Below are 21,030 nucleotides of genomic sequence, written 5' to 3' on the forward strand. Positions count from 1 at the left end.
TTGAATATATTTTTGTGTGTCGGTATAATAAAAAGTGGCCAAATGAGACTGGAGAACTGGTTTAATTGAAGAGTTTGAAAATGATGTGGAAAGCACTTTGATCCATGTTTGGCTGGAACATGAAGTCCGCACTTTGTTTTTCTCTTTGGAATCATGGACTACCATAAATCAGGGTCCCGCTTTGAAAAAGGTATTCCTAGATTTAGGAATAGTTGGCTCCTATACAGCTACTAACTGCTCATCTTCCCACGTTAGAGCAGACACAAGATCAGATGATTTTATAAATCAGATGGTGAAACTGCTGAAGCACCAACTATTAATTAATGATATAAAAATCTAATTTCCTGCTTAGGAAACTTAATTAAGTAAACACACTGAGATAAATTGGTTTTCTGGACTCTGACTTTATTAACACTGACAGTAAAAAGTGTTTTTTTTTCTATTGTATTCTGTTATTTCTGCAATAAGGTGGAAGTTTTTATTGCAAACTGTTCCAGTCACGAGTTTCTCTGAGAAATGAACGTCAGGTTTGCGTCAGCGGAACAATACTGCCCTCTAGTGTCCGAGGATGTGGAAGTCTAGGGATGCCTCAGGTTGAGGCCCTTTCCCAGGAGTTAGACTGAAATTACAAATTAACATAAGACGGCGAGATAACAGAATATAACATTTTTGAGTGAAAAAGGACAGTAGTGTCCAGTAATAATAATTCATAAAAATGATAATTCTTTCCTTTTTGGTTTCAATTGTGAGAATCAAGTCTGAGAATAGAAGATATTCTGTATATTTTGATTTGAGGCAAATTTGAGATGAGCTACATGAACATTATTCGTCTCGAGAGTCTGTGCATCACATCCTCCAGTTATAAGAAAAGTAGCTCAAACTGGTACAATCAGTTTTTCAACAATAACTAGGAGAAGGAGCGCACAGGGAGCTCTAAGAAGAGTCGATAAAGGCTCTGTTAAAGTCACTGTAACAAAGTATGTTGGCATCTGAGCTGTAATTATGAACAAATATCAGTAATATTGAGGAGTAGTTTCTCATATTTAAAAATAAATTCTCCCTCTTTTACGGCCTAAACCTGGATTTCAAATGTTAACCCAGCCTACCCACTAACAATTACAGCTTTCCCAAACTATCCTTTAATTGTGAAAATGAGGGAGCAGACCTCAGGGGTAAAGCAAGTCCTCCACCTGCTTTCAAACACTTCTCCACCCGAGGGCTTTTTCCTCCTCACGGCTGTTTAAAAGAAAAGATGGAAGATGAAAACTGCCAGGGATCATTGGGCATCTACTGCACTGTGAGACAGGAGAGGAGGTCCAAGGAAATGACTCATGGCATCCACTTAATGCAGAGAGGGATGAACTGTGCACGTCAGCTGTTTGGAAGTGTTTGTTGTTTCTCCGTGATTTTGCATATTAATAGTGTTTCCCGACGGTGCTGATCGTTTCTGCAGTGTGTGGCTGATTGCAGAGAAGATGCAGGTGTGCACGTGCATGTGTGTTTCTCAAAGAAAGAAAAAAAATGGGAATTTGTGAACACGTGTACATGTCAGCACATTTTTACCATCACACCATTGTTCTGAGTCTTGTATGGTGGAAAAATCAATAAAATGTTTGCTATTTCCTTCGTGGACTGTCGTGCAGAACAACAAGAACAACAGAAAGCAGCTCAAATTCTCAGTGCTTTTTAATGTGTTTGACAATATATTTCCTCTTTTTTTATTGCTATTGCAAACTCGTTCCCCTCACACTCGTCCCGCTGCCGTGACGGCTTCAAGGAACAGAACCATTAACACTGGTCGTACGCCAACACACGGGCAGGAAGGAAATCCATTTCATGGAAAGAACTTTTAGCTTATTCTCGTGAGTTTATATTCCAACAAAGTGCCAAAAACATGAAAATAATAATAAAAAAAAACATCTGCCCAATTCATGGGCTGAACCAGACGATTAAAATAATAATAATTAAAAAAAAAAAAAAAAAAAAAAACGGTATAAAATACTCGTACGTAACTCAGAGCACACAATATAATGTACATCATAACCACTGTGTAACCACTGGAAGAGAAGATCGGAATAACAAAAACAGCCAAGTCTAATAGTGGAGCTACAGGAGTAATATGACCTTTGGATAAAGAGTATTGTAGGCTTAGCACATCACGTAGGTCAAAGTCAGTCAACAGTTAGCACCATCGCAGACTTCAGTTTTCAGGATACAAAGATACAGAAAAAGTCCAGAAGCATTCCTTTAGGAAAGAAATGAAACAGGTTGAAAGTAAAAAAACACACATGTAAAACAGCTGATGGCTCTCGGGCCCTGATTTATATTCTCTTTTTGATAAAAGTCTCTTGTTGTAACGCATCCGTCCGTCCATCCACGTCTCTCACGCTCTTTCTCTCTCGCCATCGCCCCGGGTGCTTCTAGTCCGGGAAGCGCTGGCAGGCCTTTTTCCAGCGGCAGGCGGTGCACCACTGATCCTTGCGCTCCACCCCGTACACCTTGCGGCACTTCTTGGCCTCCCCGCGGCCCTTCCTGCAAAGAGAAATGAATCGCGAGCGTCAGAAAGGCAAAAAGGGACAACAAATGAAGACAAACTTTTCTAGGCAGGAAGGCCATGGAAATGTGATGTACGTAGAGGACAGATACTAGAATCAACACTTGACAAAAAGCTCTACTTGTAAGCAGCCAAACTGAAAACTTAGGATCAAAAAGTTTCATCAATAACAATTTTTACCGGTTACCCAACTTAAGCCCCCCCCAAGCCTTGTCTTCCTGTTAAAAAGAAGTTTCTCCTTCCCACTGTCGCCGAGTGCTGGCTCATGGGTGTGGTCTGACTGTTCGGGTTTCTCTGGACTATTACAGGGTCTTTACTTTACAATACAAAGTACTACCAGGAAACTGTCCTGATTTGGACATTTATAAATAAAACTGAACTGAACTGAATTAACATGCACATTAGCTTAAAAAGCTCCACACAAAGAAGCCGAGCATTAGCTCTGTTTAAATGTTAGCACCACGAATGCCTCACCTGAAGGAGCAGTGAGTGCGGGAGGGCGACACACTCACTGGCTGCAGCCTGTTCTGCTGGAGCCATTGTTCCCCGACGCTGACGGACCGACAGCGAGGTTTCACCATCTGAGGACACAACCAAAGATTAGGCACAACAGCAGCCTCTGGTGGAAGAGTTAGACAGTGTGGCCACTGCACATACCACCAACAGAGCTTTTGAAGCCCCCTGCCCACGATGAGTGCAACAGTATCCAATATCGTGGACATGGTAATGCTCCCACCTCACCCCTACTATATGTAAAGATACAGACAAAGACCCACCGGAGTGTTACTGTGGCTGAGGCCAGGGGTGGAGGCGGTCCAACCATGACTGCCAGGGCTTCTGGGGGGCACAGAGAGGACAGGGCTGCAGGCCTGGGGGACGCAACAAAGGACAGACAGATTCTTCACATGTGCAGGATCTCAAACTGTTTAATATAAAAAGTTTAATGTTGGGCAGCAGAGTTGAGCAGGAAAGACATGAACACACTACAATACAGCCTATTATCACTTTAATATGGCAGCGTTAGCAAACATATACTTACATGCACATTAAACTGACACGCCTACAGTACATTAGGGAATAAATCTACCTGGGCTCTCTATTGGACCTGAGTGACAAGGTTTCAATATTGTAATGTGTATTTATATAAGCTACAAGCGTTAACATAGCTAATGTATCTAATTAGCCTACTGTTGCTATTAGCATTTTTACATGTGTAAATTTATAATAAAAAAAAGAAACTTAATGGAATAAAGAACCAGGCAAATATTATAAATGAATACAGCTTAATCTTTTCCCATGTTAAAGTCCAATATTTACATCGTGTTTAGCTTTTATTTAATATTTACCAACACTAAAAATACATAGCTTTTTAGCTAGCTAGCGTTAATGGCAACAAGATAACTACTACGGTTTCAATGTTGTGTAAAGTGAAGGAGAACTGCACAAAATACTGCAGGTTTGTCAATAACAATGCCATCTTTCATATTATATATCCACCTGTCATTTATTTGGTTTGCTGCTTTGAAAGGGTGAGGACTGGGACAGTTGGTGGTTATGACGTTAGCAGTTTTACACATTAGCTTATTTCAAAACAGAAACAGAGTTATCCTCCTGTGTTGTTTTATGGACATGTGATAACGCCACCACTGCGCCACCACACCATTCTTTTCTATGGCTCGTATCATGGACTAATGTTTCCCTCTGTGGCCAATGCAACATGAATTTTGTGCCATTCATGTGACTTAGCTGTCAGCGCATTGTGCTCGTTATGTAACGATCAGCATTCGGTCTTTTTCTCTCCTCACGTTTGGCTCTATGAGTGTAAGGAGGATGTTTACAGACACACACAAACAATTCAACAGACACAAAAGAGAAACCACAGTGACTGTGAATGATAAAGCGCTCCACACTGCCCTAAAACTCCTGTCCTTGTGTCCGATATTAGTTACGATTACTTAAATGAGTTTTAAAAACCTCTGGCCGCCCATCTGGTGCACCTTTCTCGTCCAACATGGTTCCAACCTGAGAATGACTTAATAAGTATTCTCATCTACTATCTGCAACTGGTTAGCTTAGTTTAGTTTATGATAAAGTAGCGTGAAGCCTAGAAACACGGTGGGAACAGGTAGAAAAAAAAAATAAAAAAAAAAAAATTCAGGAATTTGTATCTCCTGCCGGGATCAAACCAGAGGTATGGAAATGTATAAAACACTTATGGAGCCACCAGTCCATTAAACCCCACAACTAGCTTTGACAATCACTGTCATAAGGAGGTAACTTGAATAACTAGCACCAACATGTCATGTTCTCCATTACGACAATTCAAGAGAACTTTGGTTGGCTCGGAGATGAAATGCTGGTTTGGTAGCGAGGCTACAAATACACACAGCCCTCTATCACGTGATGCATACTGCTCCGACGTGCTACGGTTATGAGTTGAGTTACGCCGTGTCGCAAGTTTTGTGAGGTGCTTTTGTGATATTTAATGGATCGGATTACATTTTTTATTTCTCTCCGATATCCGATCCAGTAATTTAGGTCAGTATCGGACCGATACCGATACGTAATATCGGATCGGTCCATCTCTAGTCTATACCAGAGACAAAAAAAAAAAACAGTGTCAGTGTCAGTGGAGCGCAGTGGACAGACATGTGGAGCCGCCAGCAGCTGTGACACACAGAAACACAGCACCGACCCACAGTTCAACCCACGCGCTTGGACCGAACTCTCACTCCAGTGTCTGCCTGCATGAAGAAAGACAGATGTGGCACAAACTAACACACTGCCTAACATTCATATCACTCTTATTGCTTTTTAAAAAAAAAGTCTGGCAGGAACATTTTTCAGAACGTGTACATCGGATTCTAACCACCGTACTTTTGCACTGGGAGATGTTAGGTGGTGTTTTTCTGCTTTTTTCAGGCGGTTAGAGTCTCGTCTCCTTGGGAAAGCGAGCAAGCAGACAGCTTGGTCTCTCACTGTCACAAAGCATCCATTTACAGGCTCGTGGTACAGGGTAAATGCAGGTCACCAGTGAAATGTGCTGCTTTGTGATGCATAAACAAAGTTGTAGCTCACTGATTCGTTAGAGAGGGGATCTGCTTGGGGGCCTTGGGTAAAGAGGACGTCTGCAACAACACTGTGACCATGTAACACGAGACTCGTGCACAAAAACTGCAGTAAAGTTCACGTCCCAGCTGAGCTATTTCGCAGAATGGGAATCTAGACAGTTGCTTCTGTTTCCACATAGAGTCAGAATTCCTGAAAAAATAATATATTGAATTTGTTCAGAGGGCAATGGGAAAAAGTGGCATTTAGAAGGTGAATTCCAGTTCTCATGCACTAAATCTGCAGCATTCAATAATTCATGCTAACAAGGAGCATGCTGTCTCCTTACATTGCCCTCAAACAATTTCATTCCCCAGAATGGCGCCTTCTTCTTGGCAACTCCAGTTCAGCGAAGTAAACAAGTAATTATTGAAATTATAGCCAGCTGAACAGGTATTTTGTGACAAAACTTACATGACTGGAAAAAAAATCCCCTGAAGCTAAACAGAGTCAGAATGATTTAGTTTGAACAGCCTGCAAAGACCATTTAGACGACATCCAGGCATCGAAAAGCTAAAGTTTATACTGGGGCTAGCTTCACTGTTACAGCTAGACAGGAATGATTCCCAGTTTTACAACTGGATTCAAACATCTACAGCCACCAGAGGTGGGAAGTAATGAAGTACAAATACTTTGTTACTCTACTTCAGTAGAATTTTCAAGCATCTGTACTTTAGTTGAGTAGGTTTTTCTTCTGACATCATTGAATTTTTACTCCCTTCATTTTTTAAAACAAATATTTGTACTTTTTACTCTTTACATGATACACCTTTTACGTTCAGCTGTATCTCTTCATACTTATATGTAAACATTTAGCATGTTTATACTCAGGGGCCAGAATGATTGCAGGGGTCGATGAGCTGTGGTCGCGGTACTTCAGCATCTAGCTAGCGTTATTGAAGAGGGTCGGGCATAAAGGGAGTAACATTGTTCTAAATGGAAGGTCATTTCTATCAGCTCAACAAATATCAGCAAACACACAAACTGTTTCTGTTTGCAGTCTGCTGCACGGTGTGTTGCAGCTAAAGAGACAGAGATGAAGAAAGATATAAGAAAGACAGGAGAGGAAGAAGAGAGGTCACTTCTTCACTTCCTGCCACCATTGATCCATTACAGTTTGCACCACGGACGATGCCGCACACAATCCTGTGCCATTTGGACTCTGGCAGGGGAAACTATGTTAGGATGCTGTTTGTGGACTACAGTTCTGGATTCAACACAATAATCTCCTCAAAGCTTTTCACCAAGTTGAAGGATGTAGGACTGATCACTGTGTCAGTGGATCCTTCCTCACTGACAGACCCCAATCAGTGAGGCGTATGAAGTACACTTCTAATTATAATAATCATTTCTAATTATATCTTTATGACAATCACTGTCATACAGAAGTAACTTGAGTAACTTTGAAGATAAACTAGCATAGCGTGCTACAGACCTAGCTAACATCATGGCACATTATCTTAGCTCTCAGTTTTGATACTTGAAACAAGCCCTCACTAGTCTCAGCTGGTCTACCAAATATTTACAAAAACAACCAGCCGATTGCTGTAACAGGTAACTGAACTCGCACGTGATCAACTTTCTTTCCCCGTGAAGCCGTTTCCTCTTGCAGAGCAGAGCTAGCCTTTTCCAAGTTATGCTAAGCTAAGCAAACTTACAGCCATGTGACAACAGTTTTCATTGGCCTCAGACACAAAGAATTGTTCCGCTTTAACATCAGTCTCTGAGATCATTGCGGACAAATTTTCACTGTATTTTTAAAAAACAATATTACTTCATTGAGGTTTGCAGACGTCCATCAATGCGCAGCTCTCTTAAGATCCCACCACAGCACTTCAGTTGGGCTGAGGTCCAGACTTTGACTGGGCCTTTTGTGACCCAGATGCTGAGAAACTTTAGCAGTAAGGGAACATTTAGTTTTCCTCAGGACTGCACAACTTTATCAACCCCCATGTGTAAAATGTCTAAAAACACACCCCACTTGTATGCAAAGACGTAAATAAATAATTCTTATTTCAGTTACATCTTAGCTAAAATGTTAAAAAAATGTTTTTAGCTTGTCAACATTTCTCTGATTGGCTGCCCCTCACAAACAGAAGGTTTGAACTGTGGGTGGAGCTTCAGTACTCACGTCCAGGTCTGTGTGCCATATTGGAGCATACTGACGACCATATTGGGGATATGGTGTCTTACTGACATCAGAGCCACGAGCAGAAACTAAACTGACATGCTCGTACGTACACTCATGTCATTATCTGAGACTTTTAACAACATGTATGAGTAAAAAGTCGGAGAGCAACAGCGCTCTACCCACCTGATAGAGGTGCTCCGAGTGAATCTGCCAGAAGCTGCTGGGCGCCGACTGGCTGAGCTGACTGGGCCTGCTCAGGCCTGGCCCAGAGCTGGAGTTGGACCTGGGTCTGTGAGCTGGGAGGAGCTCTGAGCCTGGAGGAGAACCACAGGACGCCCAGCTGAGATGACAGGACGAGGCCTGGCCCAGAGCCTGCTGGGCTGGACCTGGACCGGAGCTGGGATCGACAGTGTCACAGGATATCTTGGTGTAGTAGAAGTCCTCCTCTCGCTGGGACTGGTCTGACCCACTGCTGTGCATGTGTGGCAGGGACACACCAGTGGACACACAGAGAAAAAGAGTGAGTAGTGTGTTTGCAGAGTTAGTGAGAGCAGCACTTACTACGGCCCAGACTGAAAATCTCCCTTCCCCTAACAGAGCAGAGCTCTTCCACAACCTGAAAATTTTATTCCCTCCTGTTTTTTTAATGTTGTTTCGAAGCTGAGAAATGTTCCAGAAGGCCGACCCGTCTGGTTTCGAATTCGGCTCGGACTACGGCGCACCAGCGTCCACGCACAGCTGAAAAACGTCGAACTTCAGCGTGTCCTTAAAGTGACCAATTAATACAGATCAACGATGACTAGATTGTCCTTATTTTTAGTGGATTATGAACACTAAATGATACGGCATATAAAGCATCATATAAAGTATTTGTATGTACTTTAACACAGTATTGTTCAACCATGAAATAACTGTGAAGTGACACAATTTTAAACAACGAAAGATGAAATATTAATTTGTGTATTTGAACAAATATGGAACTTTCCTATATGAACATGGAGCTACATGCTACAGTCTGAGGATGAACATCCGATCTGATTGGCCAGGAACAAGTGTGTGTGCAGTTATTCTCACCACAGATATTATATTTTAATTTCTACCATTGTCTGCGAGTGGGAGGGTCACAATAACACCACATGGACTAAATGAAACACATAACATGTACACATGTGATTGTGTAACTGCTCTTACTTATGCCTACGTTTCTGTACAGTCACAGTGTGTTTTCGCCTGAACACACACAGGAAATTAAACTGAATCCCAGCTCTGAATGTGCCGTTAGATGAAAGCCACACCTTTGTTAATTCTGATCATAATAATAGATAATTATAATACGTTCTTGTTTTTTCACACATTTGTGTCAAATCAGGCTCCAAAGCCTAAGTCGCCTCGCCGAAGTTCATCCTGAGCCAAGAAAAAACTTTTTACTTTTCTCTGCTTAGGGGGATTCAGTGCCCCTCCCCACCTGAGCCCTAATTTATTGTTATTTTTTAAATCTACTTTAAGCAAAATTGTTCCCACATCTCTGCTAAGAGTGACTGTAGATGCATGAAAAGGTTCAAAGTGCCAGCTCACCCCAGATGCAGCACACGGATGTGTCTTTTTATGCCGACTGAAGACGTGAGGACTTTGCCACAGCTGGGCCAAAGGCATTTGTACACACTTCTGACGGAGCTCTGCGGGAGGAAGAGCGCAGAGGAGGGTGAGCGTGCACAGAGACATGTCCAAACTGCAGAAAGGCTGTGCTGATTATAGCGCCTTCTTCAGTTTCCCCCGTGTGTCGAAGCAGCCGTGCACCTTTGGTTTTTTGGCAGCGAGCTCCTCCCCCTGCTCCAGCTCCATGTGCAGGCCTTCGTCGGGGCTGCTGTCCATCTCGGTGACGGACGGTGAGGGCGCCGGGCTGACGTTGCCGTGGTCCCAGCTCCAGTAGCCGCTGCTGCCGCTGTCGGAGAGCTCGCCTCCGCCGCACTCCATGTCAGCGGGTGAGGATGATGAGCCGGCTAGAGGAAGGAACAACCGTGTGTCGTGAGCCAAAGAAAGCCTACAGTTTGCCACAGAGCTGAGAGAAACGGACTCCCGCATTAAATCGGTGTCTATAAATTTAAACCTTCTGGTTTAAATATCAAATATTCTCTGTTGCTTTTTGGGATGGAAACAGCTTCTCGTGCTGCGTGCCCTCTGCCCGTCCCACAGTGAACCGCAGGCCTCCTGTGCTGCTGCCAGCCCTGTGTTTTCAACATCTGTTTACTCCCTCCTTTCTGCTCTGTTCCCTCTTCACACATGTTTTGTTTATGGCTCTGCCAAAACATTAAAAATAGCAAGTAACGTTTATCAAGCTAATAAATATGGAAGCTAAACGCCGATTGAATAACACACATGGATTGGAGCTGGAGTGAGTTGAGCCCATTTTCTTTGTGTCACAGTTGAACAGCTGTGTGTCAAACAGCTGTTTGGGCATCGAGCTTTAAGAGTTTCTGTGCTCTACAACGTCTCTGTTACAGCAAATATTATAAAAGTTAGTTGAGTTATAAACTATTAATAGTTTACTCCATGCTGTGTCAAACTGTTAACCACCTACTGGACCAAAGTCCACATTATTATAACTGAAGACTGGACAAATAAAACCCGTTTATTTTCTATAAAGCTTTATAAAGTTACAGCTCTGCTAAAACCTTTAATGACGTGCGTGCCAGATTTGTGAACTTATGTTCACCTCTTCCTGTTAAAAGGAAGTTTCTCCTTCCCACTGTCTCCAAGTGCTTGTTGTCTGATTGCTGAGGTGACTGCTATTGTGACTTGGTGCTATCTAATTAAAATGAAATGATCTGAAATGAAATGAATATGTGGCTGAGGAGATACAGACCAGGTCCAGGATCTGTTTGTGGAGAGCTCTGAACCACGGGGCTGCAGGACAGACTGGTCAGGACCATGGCTGCCATGATCTCATCCATCTCCACCGACTCCGGGCTCCGGAAGCTAAAGATAACATACAGAAATATTCCGGTAAAATCAGGTTCGCCCTCACATACTCTGACCAAGCAGCAACATCTGAAACCAGGAGCCAACAAATGCAGTTCCTCTACTGGCCACTTGAGGCCGTCTCAAACGAGTCGGTCCCCATTATAGTCCCATATTAAAAGGCTCAGTTTTACTGCAGACACAAACGTGTAAGCTTTAGCCTGTATGGATAGTTTCCCTCTTCATAACAACAATACAGGGGTCAAAACTGAATGCTGGTCACGGGCAGGTGATAGGTGGCAGTGACCTGCTGCCCTCGGCTATTTTTATGCGTTTGCTGCCTTTTGGAGCATTTTTAATGAAAACACACACGTCTGTGCTCGAGCTTCTTCCAGTGACTGACATTCTGCTGTTTATCATCAGACTGCTGCTAACCACTTAGTAGCCTGAGGTGCAGTTTGCTAACCAAGTGTGTTAGCATTAGATGCTAACTTAGCACGTATAGTAACTTGTACCTCCCAAAACAAAGAAACAAATCCACAACACGGCTAACACTGAGCTTTCAGTAAATGGTGACATTATCTTTTCTATATGCACACGTACAGGCTATGCCTCGCTGTGCCTCGCTGTGCCTCACCTGTATGGTGCCTGCGCGGTGACGAGGTGCATTGTGGGTCCCACATTTTGCAGCGGAGCAGCCAGGTTGCTCTTGTAGCGGCCGCTCTCAGCCTGGACGCAGCTCTGTCCGTAGCTCTGTCCGTACACCTTCAAAGCGAGGCAATGACACAGTGAGTTCCTCGTTCCAGCCTGGAAAAGTTGTCCATTTAGTGCAACGGATCAAAAATCTCACGGTTTTACGTCACGGATCGGATCAATTTTCGGATCAGCAAAAAAAAAAAAAAAAAAAAAGAAAATTTTAACATTTACTTATTTAAGTATTTTTGCCTGTTAAAAACATTAAACTCAAGACTCATATATATATATATATATATATATATATATATATATATATATATATATATATTTAAAAAAACAAAAACAAAACAAAAAAACACCCAGCACCCCTGCATGGGCGGTTTATCCTTCAAGCTCGGGTCCTCTACCAGAGGCCTGAGAGCTTGAGGGTCCTGCGCAGTATCTTAGCTGTTCCCAGGACTGCGCTCTCTTCTGGACAGAGATCTCCGATGTTGTTCCCGGGATCTGCTGGAGCCACTCGCCTAGCTTTTTTATACATATATATGTGTATATATATATATATATATATATATATATATATATATATATATATATATATATATATATGTGTGTGTGTGTGTGTGTGTGTGTGTGTGTATATATATATATATATATATATATGTATATTTCTGTATAGTTTTGATTTCATATTTATATCCTGTTCATAGCCTGTACATAGCTTGTACTCACTACAGCCTGTACATACTTATAGTTATAGAATATTCATAACATACTTCACACTGTGTACATTATAACATACCATAATAGACCCATTTCTGTAATATACTTACACATCTCTATTATTGCTAATATATATTGTAATATATCTATATCAAAGCACTTTGTGGATGGATGCAAACTGCATTTCGTTGCCCTGTACCTGTGACATGTGCAATGACAATAAAGTTGAATTCTAATTTATTCTAAATATGTATATATATATATATATATATATATATATATATATATATATATATATATATATATATATATATATTATTATTATTATTATTATTATTATATAAAAACAAATTAAGGTGCAGTATAAGGCAGTACAGGGCTTTGTATCTACCACTCCGCTGTGATATAATGAGCGGTCACGGTCACGTAGCTTTCTGGAGCTCCACCCATTTGTAGTTGGGCAACAGAAGATGCCTGGGACAGTTCAACCATAACTTTAAACTTTTCCTGCTCATACATGCTTGGAACGATCTTGCCACTAAAGTGGACGCGCAACGGGATATCATAGCGGGGCTCAAGCAGGTTCATCATAGTTTAAACCCCTTGTTTTACACAACGGAATACGGCCTCCCGTCTGCAGCTAAACACCCCAGTAGCTTTTGTAATAGCTTTAGCCCGGTCAGATTGGGGAGCAAAGGGCTGCTTAAATGCCGCAAACTCCTCTGCTCCTCCACTTGGACCGCTAGCGCTGGCCATAACTACCGCTTGACAGACTGACCACGCGCACCAGACACATACTTTTTTTCCTTCTTTTTCGAATCTTCGGATCACGTGCAGGGATGGGTATTGATAAGATTTTCAAATTCAAATACAATTTTCAAAAAAATTGTAAATGTAAAATAATAAAATAAATATTCTTCTGTAGCAATAACAACGTATAACATAAATTATTCTGTAGCAATTACACAAGAATATCCAGTAATGTCCCTGCTTACAATTAAACACATTCACTTACCGAAAATCGGGGGCATCTGCTGTGGCAAATGGGTGCAAGCCTTTGACCACAAACTTAGTCACTGCTCGGTGACATTCGTCTATCCTGGCCTGAAAGGAGACGCTACCGGTAGACTGCAGCGAGAACTGCCAGCCAGACTCTGTCTGTCTCATCATGGTCACCTAAATGCACAGTAATGGCAGGTTTTGTAATAAGGCAGATCGCGCTAACATAATATGCACTGTTAGCTGATTATTTACCTGCCGCATTAACGGGAGAGGACGTGCAAACGTTACCGCTGCTGCTGGGTTGAGATTCACGAGTCCGGAGCGGAATTAAAAACACGACATTCATTTAAGGTCATCGCGTGTTTTATGAGCAAATGCTTTTGCATATTCGTAGTGTTTCCTCCCTTAAATGAAATATCTACTTTGCAAGTATTGCAAGTTGCCCTGTTGTCATCCGTTCTCGTAAAGTATGACCAAACTTTTGAGCGTTTGAGCCGCTTAGGCGCCCTGCCAGGTAAATGACGCTCCGCAACGTGGTGACGTCATTCGGGGTGACTGGAATCGATAAGAGAATCGTTTGCAAAAATGGCAAACAATTCCAAGGAATTGAAACAGTGGGAACCGGTTCTCAACAAGAACCGGGTTTCGATACCCATCCCTAATCACATGCGTCCCGAACCGTGGAGTGGGATCGGTTCGGATTACGGATCAACCGTGATCCGTTGCACCACTACCATTTAGTGTTTCGCCCTGGTTCAACAGAAACCATCCACTCAGCTCGTCAGTGGACGCTGACACGACAGACAAAACACTGTTCAGGCCTTACATGGGTTAAGCTGTTTACATGCGTCTGCGGTACCCTGCTCCTGAGCCCCGCTGTCTCCATGAATAAAGCAGTTAAGAGAATATTTCCTGTCCATCTGTGGCGTCCTGCGCGCAGACGGCATAATTTGCCAGTGAAACAGCGTGCAAAGGAAGTGGCTGCCAGCCTCTGACCAGGCAGTGCATTACATCTAACACAGTGGAAAGAAATAATGATCGCATCAAGTTCTTTCTCAGTTTGGGTTTGAACTTTGGGACGCGTACCTTTTTGCTTATTGTGGTTCCAATGTGCCCAAAATGACAACAGAATACATGTCATCTCTGTCAGGCTTCTCACCAGAGCATGTTGCACGCCAGGCCCGTTGCTGCCCTGCGTTGTCGTAGAGACGCATGCCTGTCGTCCCACCGGGCAGGCCGCCGTCCCGCCTGGCCCCGCTCCAGCTCTGTCCTCGGGTCCCGTAGCTGCCATTGGTGCTGCCGCGCACACTGAGGGACTCGGCACAGTGTGACACCTCCCTGCACACAGGACGCCAAATGAAAATATGTCACGGTGTTACTCATCTTCCCACAGCCACGCAGCTAAAGTGCACCTCAGCGATGTCGGACTGTGACATTAGAGAAAACTTCACCACAAACGAACGTCCTTCTGTAACTTTGGTCGTAATTTCTGCCCAGCTTCCTTCTTAAAAGGATTAAATGATGAAGGTTATTTTCATCCAGGGAGAATATGCTCGCGGTGAACCACGGCATCAAATGACAAATATGCTCGGTGAATAAATATGGGGATGTAAACAGACGGCAGCTTTGCTGACGAGTGACTGTTGGCAAACACTCGTTCCATCTTGCATCTCTGCGCCTCACAGTGCAGCGCAACAACACCACAGGAGATCTGAAAACGATTGCAGGGAACGCAGACTTGAGTGGATTTCGATCTGATCACAGTCTTGCTGGAGTTTTGCTGTCTACTCCGACTCTGTAAGACTCATAACGCCTTACAGAGACCTAATCTGGCATTTGGGTAGATTCAGTGTGGCCTGTAGCCCACAGAGGTAAAATGGGGGCAATGCTGCATTCAGTACATGCAGGAATAATCCAGATATTTTGGTGACTTTAGTGTGGATTCACAGTGTTTCTGTGTGTTTTGGTGCTTTATGACAAAGTCAATGACCAAAATTTTCTAAAGAGTCTGCATTTTGAAGTATATTCATGCTTACATCAATAACAATACAAAAATCTAAACTACATGTGTAAAAGATCAGAAACAACATGGATTTCTCCGTGATTCAGACTTTTCTCACAGCACTAAATGTTAGGGCGGACCACCTCTGTGCATTTCTATGGGAAGATGTCGGCCCAGAAATACAGCAATGACTCAGTTTGAATGTGAATGTCACAACTCCACCACAGGACCACCTTATATGGGCCACATTGTAGGTCTGCCATGACATTTGGGCACACACAGGACTCAGATCAACCCTCGTCAAGCTTGTGTCATGGCTTCTGGGCCACATCTGGCCCACGCAACACTCAGCAGTGCGATAACTGAACCATGAGAGCCAAAGGTGTCCCAGACTGAGGTGCAAAAGTGTCGCTTACCTGGGTTCTGTTATCGCTTTTCAGATGAACATGTTAAGCTTTTAGCTTATTAGGATCAAATATTCATATACAGAAGCCGGTGGCAACTTTCTTACTTGAGTTATATAAACTGCTATAAAAGAAGAAGAAACAAGCAAAAGCAGCGTACAATAATAACATCGAAGCAGTGCATAAAAGAAGCTGGGTTTAAACGGTAAGTATACAGTTTCATCATGTATCATATTTTGCTGTATCAAAAAGAAATCCTTGAATTATTTACAGAACTGGAAATGTCTTTATTCACTTGCATGTAAATTGTAAAAGTTGTTTACTGCTTAGAAATCTGCACCAAAGAGATATAATCATCTCTCCCATTCTTTTCTGTGCACCCAAACGCAGCACAAAACCCGATTTTCCCCACCTTTCCACCAATCAGCGCCAAGTTTCAGTAGTAAACAAGCGGCACCGTGTGGGAGTGCCGCCGCCGCTGATTGGCTACGCCGGGGCTTTCAGGAACACACCCCCGTTCCAACAACGTGTTCAGACACGAGTTTCGCCGGGAGGGACTGAGCCGGACCACAGAACACAGCCGAGATTAAACTCGTTTTCAACGCAAAGTCACGTAAAAGCACGGCGTGATGATCCCGGTTACACGCGAGACACTTGGTGCAGTGATGAATTTCAGGCTGGAACGCACAAACAGTGACGTGAAAACAACAACACAAATGAGGCCATTTCTGCAGTCGTATTAAGTTCGTGTAGTTTTCACGCATTATATTGCAAGGCAGTAAAACCTTAAAAACCCCGGGCGCGTGCAGTCGCACGCACACGACGCTAAAGCTGCAGATGAAACAACAGCCGCGCTTCCAGCTGAACGTGTCGCCTATTTGGGACTAAAAAAGATGCGTCATAGAAAAACAAGCCGCAGTTTATGATCCCGCAATTACATGACTGATCTCCACCCGGCAAGACTGGAATCCGGAGAAACACCCTCTCCCTCCCTCCCTCTCTCCCTCCCCCACCCGGCTTACCCCGCGCACACACACAAAACTGTATGTTGGCTGTTTTCTGCAGCGCAAAACAGCCTCTCCGCTTCTAAAAACAGCGCGTTTTACTCACTCTGTCGGGGGGGGAAGTCCTCCGCTCAGAGCTGCAGCTGCGGGTCGTCGCTGCCTGGTAGTCCTGCCGCTCGCCGGGCTCGTCGGTCTGCCGGAGGAAAAGGGGGTTGGGTCCGTCGGATACGCGCCTACGTGTGTCTGCTCGGTGGACCAATGCCGGGGGTGACAGCTGGGCAAGAGCGCAGAGATATGAGCCTGCAGCGCGCCGTGCACAAAAGGATGATCTAGGTGAGGGGTTACCAGAGCATCATCATCGTCATCATCCACTCTCTGTCTGTCTGTCTGGAGCACACAAATCTGCTGTGTCTCAACATGAGCACCACAAATGGACCCCGTCCTTAAAAATATTTTTTTTAATTTTTAAAGCAATTATGCTCGACATTTATGTAATTACTCTGCACCGCACCAAGATGCAAATCTTAAATATCAAAAAATGACGAACATATATTCCATAAACCAGAAAGGTCACACAGGCATCTCCACAGAATATCTGTTATCAATCATTTGTGTCAAACATATGGCCCGCAGGCCGTATCCGGGCCATCAAAGCCTCCAGTCGAGCCCACTGGAAGGCTTTGCAGAGAGTGACAAACACTGGGACTTTTCACTGTGTTTGCAGGAGGCAGTGATGCCAGGTCAGGCTTTGAAAGGCTCCCGTCACTTTTAAGTAACTCTTCATTTCCTGTAGAGGCCCAGAGTCAGAGATCTGAACTATAGTTGTGGAAAAACCGAGCTGTCACACGCCATCGATTTGTAAATGGTTGGTTAAATACACGTTACATGTCCAAGATGTGAATTTTAGATTTATCTTTTTTTTTAAACAAGCACATCTTTTGTTTTTTATTGGTCCGACCCACTTAGGATGAAACGGTGCTGCATGTGGCCCATGAACTAAAACGTCTCCATATGGATGTTTTGTTCGGATCGTAGCTGCTATGATTCCATGCTGGACGTGTAGCACAGCCCAGTGATCAGATCCCCCACTAACTGTTTATTCAAATGAAAGAAGCTGAAAAATGCACGGAGCGTATCGGACACCAGCTTCACACGACAAAGTGCCTGAATACAGATCAAACAGGACTTGCATGTGTGTTTTAAGCGTGTGCTGCAGATCCCCTTGCCTGTGTGTGTGTGATTGTTTCTGTGTGTTTGAGAGGCCGGATTAGTGTCGGCTGTCTGCACCCTCTCCACCAGACATCCAGTCAGCAGGGATTTTAGGGTCTGAGCGCCTACACTGTCACAGAGAGAGTAACCCAATCCTATAGTCCCAATATGATTCCTAAACCAGACAGAATTCCTTCCCTGCTTTATTTCAGCCACTAATGCCGCTGTGTTCCCTTCAAGGGCCGCTGGCAACTGCCTCTCCTGGTTAGCCAGATCAAAACCGACGAACAGTGCACAGATTAGTTAGCAGGACCTACTGAGTGAACAATTAGAGCAGCAGGATTTTAACACTGTGCTGCTGTGCAATAGACAATCTAAGGGTTGTAGTCAGGGAGAAAATGTAGGAGTCAGTAGGTGGTAGCAGAGTCTGCAAACTGGTTGAAATATCAGGTCATCCCAAAATGAGACATCCTCTATTTAACGCAATGGTAGCAGACAATGAAGCCTACTTCTGCCATGCTAGCAGATGAAAATGCCAAGACTCTGATCCTGTAATGTTTATCATACCTGCCATCTTCTCTTTTTTGGCTGTCAGATTAAAATCCAGTGGTGACGGGGCTTTCTCCATCGCTGCTCCGAGACTCGGGAACAGTTTTCCCTCTTTTATAAAATCCTCTTCCTCTTTGGAAATCTTCAAATCAAATTTGAAGTCCCACATTTTTCTCTCCTACCTACCTCTCTGACACCACTTTTATTCAGTTTTAGTGATTCTGGTCTTTTATCTCATTGGATGATGTATGCATGTGTATACATATACACATATTTTATGTTCTTGTGCATATGTGCATGTACATATATATTTCTAACAAGTGTATATGAGAGTCATATATACATATATGGATGTCTTACAATGTTTTTTATCTTATCTGTTTCAATTCTTTTGTATTGGATTATATTATCCCTGTTCAGCACTTTGGCCAACACTTGATCTCTTTTGAATGTGCTATATGAATAAAACGGACTTGACAGATTGCTAATATTTTGTAAATGATTGTATTTTAAATCTTCTGATCAGTAAATTATGTGCTGAGGATTGCACTGGTGGCCTGGCCTGTCACGTGGAATGTTTTAAAAATGCATCCTGCTGCACAAAGAAGCCACAGACCGACCTGTGCCTGCTCCACGGACCCATGTGAGCAAAGAGAGCGAGAGTTACAGGAAAAGACTAGCAGCAATGTGCCAGGATGGCACAGCCATACATGCCATTGGAAGGTTTGCCGTGTCTCACAGCAAGAGCGTGGACAAGATATCAATAGATGGGCCATTACATGAGTGGAGCTGGTCACAGCTGTAGAAAAGCATCAACCCAGGAACATGATCAGTAACTACTCCTTTGTGCAAAGAACAGGGGGAGCTCTGCCAGAACTCTGACCTCCAGTGGGCTACTGTGCATGTTTCTGGTCAATCTTCCGACCCAGTACTGGACCTTATGCTCCACAGTGGGTCCTGGGTTCCTCCTCGTGTGGATCAATGCCTGACCTTTTGTTGCCAGAGGACTGAACTAATCATTTGATTCAGGTGTGTTGATGCAGGGTGAGATCTAAAACCTGCAGGACACCGTCCCTCGAGGCCTGCAGTTGCCCACCCCTGGTGGAAGTATTTGATAGCAGTGTCTCCTGGTGAGCCCTCCCCACTTCACACCAGTTGCTAAAACACAAACATCTCAGCATGTATAACTTACATTTTCAAACCCCGAGCAGACGATTAAGAGCATGTTGTTTGTAATAATGATCGGACAAAACAGTTTTCCACATCTTTAATGTACAGTGCCAAGATAAGCGTTATCAGTGATGCCGGTGCTGCCTCATTAGGGTGTGTGTCATTTGAACACTTGAGTGGATTTACATGGTAAAGGATGGTGTGACAGCAGGCATTACAAGAATGATAACTCCACCCTGCTTTGAGATGTTGTGACCTTTGGTTCACATTAAATCGTCTGCAAATACAGACTCCACTCCAATCATATCACCCGCTTTGTTCACAGAGCTGGTAATGCTTCGAGTCATCGGCTAAGCAGAGAGGAGCAGAGATACAAAAGTATAAATGAAAACAGAAACACGAGGTGAGAAAAGTCCTTCTTATCACAACACGTGTCAACATCTGCATAGAGAAATAAAAGTCACTTTCATTTGTGACGTCCACCCTAAACTCTTCAGCACTCATTTGAAAATAGCTAGCAACAACATTAGCACAGATTCAAAGAAGAATATCAGTGTCAGACCTTTTTTGTCAAATGTGAAGCTACCGATAGCAGCTGGTTAGCTTAGCAAAAGGAAGTGAGAGGAAATGGTTAGCCCCGCTCTATAATAAAGCTTTCAAAGAGGCAGAGAACATTTTTCACGTCTCCCTTCATATTCCTAACACTAATTTGAGCTTAATCAGCCATGTCTGACTCAAAGATGTACACGCCCCCAAACGAACCTGCTTATGCTGATATTCAAACACAAACTTGGCTGGTTTGGCCTTAGAGTCATTTGACACTGCACTCAAATATTTTTACATACTCACCAGATAGCTAGCTAGCTAAAAGCCAAAAATACCCAGCAGCAGCAGAGCTTGAACCACAGACAGGCCGAGCTGTGTAGCTACAGTGTGAAGTGGCCCAAAGAGAACGGCTCGGTGCTGTAACGTCATTCTCATCCCACTGTTGACGACAAGACCAGGCCCAGAAATAAGGCAAAGCACCCTGAACCCTGAGATGAAGTAAACGTAATATAATCTGTTATTAGCTCTAGCGGGCTTGTTTTAAGGCTTGGTGAGTCTTTAGCCTTAGCATGAGAATCTGTGGACACATGATTTCAATCATCTTAGTGTATTCTTAATGAGAAAGCACATTTTTAAAACTAATAAAGTAGATATAATCTGTAATAAAGAAACTAAAGGTGGCACTTATTTAAACCAATCAGAAAAGAGCTTCATAACAATTACATGATTTGGTTGTTTCCCTGTTCTGAGTGTAGTTAACACACTGCAGGTGTAATTTCCCAGCTTACTCTGAAGCTAAACAAACATGACAACTAATGAAATTAACACCAGTGAGCACCAGTCAGAGTGAAATAAGCTCAAAGACTTGATAGATGCGCCTGTGACGGACTCCTTTAATATCTCAGCTTCAAGATTTTATGATTTTCACACTCTCACAGTAAATCAGTTCAGATAACTGCTTATATTTTCTATGTGAT

At 43.3% G+C, this 21,030-nt stretch overlaps 1 protein-coding gene across 2 annotated transcripts; it reads right to left on the reverse strand.

The window, feature by feature from the left end:
* Positions 1 to 1,668: 1,668 nt before the first annotated feature.
* Positions 1,669 to 16,830, reverse strand: znf395b (zinc finger protein 395b). Of its 2 annotated transcripts, none has more exons than XM_031734171.2 (10): positions 16,686 to 16,830; positions 14,329 to 14,507; positions 11,389 to 11,516; positions 10,657 to 10,769; positions 9,591 to 9,793; positions 9,369 to 9,469; positions 7,977 to 8,262; positions 3,331 to 3,423; positions 3,029 to 3,135; positions 1,669 to 2,532 (listed from the first exon to the last, which is right to left on the reverse strand). In XM_031734171.2, the coding sequence occupies exons 2-10, from the start codon at positions 14,458 to 14,460 to the stop codon at positions 2,421 to 2,423; spliced, it is 1,275 nt and encodes a 424-aa protein (XP_031590031.1). In that variant the 5' UTR covers positions 14,461 to 14,507; positions 16,686 to 16,830; the 3' UTR covers positions 1,669 to 2,420. The 2 variants fall into 2 exon arrangements, with proteins under 2 accessions (XP_031590031.1, XP_031590030.1); XM_031734170.2 differs by having other exon boundaries at positions 7,977 to 8,265.
* Positions 16,831 to 21,030: the final 4,200 nt, after the last annotated feature.

The sequence above is a fragment of the Oreochromis aureus genome, linkage group 15 (genome assembly GCF_013358895.1).
Source record: "Oreochromis aureus strain Israel breed Guangdong linkage group 15, ZZ_aureus, whole genome shotgun sequence".
NCBI classification, from domain to species: Eukaryota; Metazoa; Chordata; class Actinopteri; order Cichliformes; family Cichlidae; genus Oreochromis; species Oreochromis aureus.

Coding starts and splice junctions, on each gene's coding strand:
- znf395b (XM_031734170.2), bottom strand. CDS start 14,460: ATGGCAGCTACGGGACCCGAGGACAGAGCTGGAGCGGGGCCAGGCGGG. Junction 9,470..9,590: donor TCGCTGCCAAAAAACCAAAG/GTGCACGGCTGC, acceptor TTCCTCCCGCAG/AGCTCCGTCAGAAGTGTGTA. Junction 3,136..3,330: donor TCAGCCACAGTAACACTCCG/GTGGGTCTTTGT, acceptor TTGTGTCCTCAG/ATGGTGAAACCTCGCTGTCG.